The 2,180-nt window shown below is 62.8% G+C and overlaps 1 protein-coding gene across 1 annotated transcript in view; it reads right to left on the bottom strand.

Moving 5' to 3' along the window:
* The window catches only part of LOC102873791 (UPF0452 protein C7orf41 homolog), a 10,800-nt gene extending 9,524 nt beyond the window's left edge, over window positions 1-1,276 (bottom strand). Inside the window, exon 1 of the mRNA XM_006903400.1 lies at window positions 1,115-1,276. Within this exon, the coding sequence (XP_006903462.1) occupies window positions 1,115-1,276 (162 nt within the window). The remainder of the gene's footprint in view (window positions 1-1,114) is intronic.
* Window positions 1,277-2,180: the final 904 nt, after the last annotated feature.

The raw sequence follows: 2,180 nt of genomic DNA, 5'->3' as shown, positions 1-2,180 counted from the left end.
TGGCTCAGGCCGGCGATTGCAGTCCACAGCTCCAGCCCACAGCTGCCACCATCTTGCATTTGGGGACCATGACATTCCCGGTCCTTACAAGCACTTGAGGAGCGGCCATTCTCACTCCATCTCAGCTCCTCCCACTAAACTCCCCAGCCTGATGCATCCCCTTCCTAAATGGCCAGAGCCAAGATCCCAAGTAGGCGCAGAAAGCAGAGTCTGCAGGTGTGGCCCCTGCAGTTCACGTCGCGGCCCCTCTGAGTCCTGGATGGTGGGGTGCGGAGGGAGTTCCTCTCATTCAGAAAGACCCGTTTCGGCTGGATCATCGCCGCCGCCTTGCCCCATGAACGCCGCTGGAGTCACACATCTCTGGGAAGCAGCTCGCAGAGATCTCGGGAGTCAAGAAGGAAAAGAAGGGGGTAGGAGATAGGTGTGCCACAGGGTGAGTGTTGGGAGGCTTGGGGGACTGTAAAGCGTGTGTGCGTTTTGAGACCAGTGCGCACGCGCGCGTGTGGTCTGAAGATGTGGGGTGTATGTAATACCGCAAAGAAGGTCCAGGCAATCGGGCATCGCTGGTATGGACAGAGGCTTTGTGTCCAAACACGCAGCGCAAGCAGTAACACGGGGTTAGGGTGGGTTCTCCTGGGCGGAGAAATTTGGGGAGTTGCGTCTGTGTGATGGGAAAAGAACGGGATTCCCTCTCCCGGACGGGACGCTGGATGTGGGAGGCTCCTGACTCCGGATGCTCCAGGAGGGGCCGTGCGCCCCAGCCTGGGCAGATGTGGGGACATCCCACGGGATGCTAGAACCACGCACCGTACACAGTAGCGTTAACCAAGGAGCGTCCGCAGGGGGCTGGGGGTGTCCTCCAGGAGACGCCATGCCTTTCACCCCAGCCCGCGCCCCCCTCCCCATGCTGCATCCTCGCCAGCCGCCCACTCGGCTCCACCCGGGGTCTCCCCGGCAGAGCGAGGAGTCAGGGGCGCGGCACCGGTTACGCCCCCCCCACTTGGCGCCCCAGGACCTCCCCATCGCGCGGGAGCTGGGGCGCAGGGCAGTGCCCGCGGCACTCGGAGGTCCCCACTCTCGCGGGCTCCAGCGGTCCCTCCCCCCTGGCACTCACAAAATTGTCCCCGCAGCCGCTGTCCGGACACAGCACATAGAAGGAGACGCCAGGGTCGGCGTAGAAATCCATCCTGCGCTCGGTCTCCTCGGTGGCGATGAGCTCGAAGGGCGTGTTGGAGCACCATTTATCCGCAACGTCAGCCAGCTGCTGGAAATCCATCCTCGCCACCTCGCTCCCTGCGCTCCCTCCACTCCGCGCCCGCAGACCGCCCTGCCTCCGCACTCCCGCCCTTCCTGCTTGGGCGCCCTCTTCGCGGGCGCGGTCCGACGGCGCAGGCCTCGGGCCGGGCAGCTGCGCTCCCTGCCGGTCCCTGGGCACCTCCCGCCGGAGACTGTTTACATGCTGGGTGCAGTGGGGCGGCGGGCGGCGGCGGGGAGGATATGACGATGGGGCGCTGCGGCGCGGCTCCTCCCCCGCCCCGCCTCCTGCCCGCCCCCTTGGGCCGCCGGATAGGCGGGTGCAGTCGGGGCCGGATCCAGCTGGCGGCCGGCGCGGGGCGCGGCGGGCGGGACGCGATGCCTCCTGGGGATCTTCCCTCCCCGCACTCCCTCGCCCGAACCCCGCTTTCTTCCCGACGAGCGCGAACATTCCGGCGGCGCTGCCGGCTCGGTACCGCCGGGGATCGTGACGTCACAGGCCTCAGCCAATCGCCGGGGGATGTGCCTGCTAGCTTGGTGCCGTCACGGCACGGGCCAGGATTTGGCTCCGCCCCGTCGAACTCTCTTGATTGCTGTCAAATGGGGTGAGCGCTCAGCATCCCGGGTGATCTAGAGTTAACCTGGAGGGGTGAGTGTTTCACCCACGAATGAGATTTCATTACAGTGGGCATCCCCAAAAGTGAAAATCACTTGTAATTCGTCTCAGCCTAGCAATAGAGAAGCTGAGAAAATCTAAGGAAAACTGAGCTTTTCATTTTCTGGAATTCAAAGGTTTTCTCTCGGCTGATATAAATACATACCTATATACTAGTTTTCCCTTAATGCATCTCCTAGGCACCAATCTGAGTATTTGCTGGTTGCCTAGTGCACACAGACTCAGTTGTAGAAAATGCACTTGAGTCCTT

The sequence above is a fragment of the Elephantulus edwardii genome, unplaced genomic scaffold (genome assembly GCF_000299155.1).
Source record: "Elephantulus edwardii isolate Elephantulus edwardi_28Jun2011 unplaced genomic scaffold, EleEdw1.0 scaffold00639, whole genome shotgun sequence".
Lineage (NCBI taxonomy): Eukaryota > Metazoa > Chordata > Mammalia > Macroscelidea > Macroscelididae > Elephantulus > Elephantulus edwardii.
The sequence above is the reverse complement of the archived record's forward strand: the minus strand, read 5'-3'. Positions and strand labels throughout refer to the sequence as shown.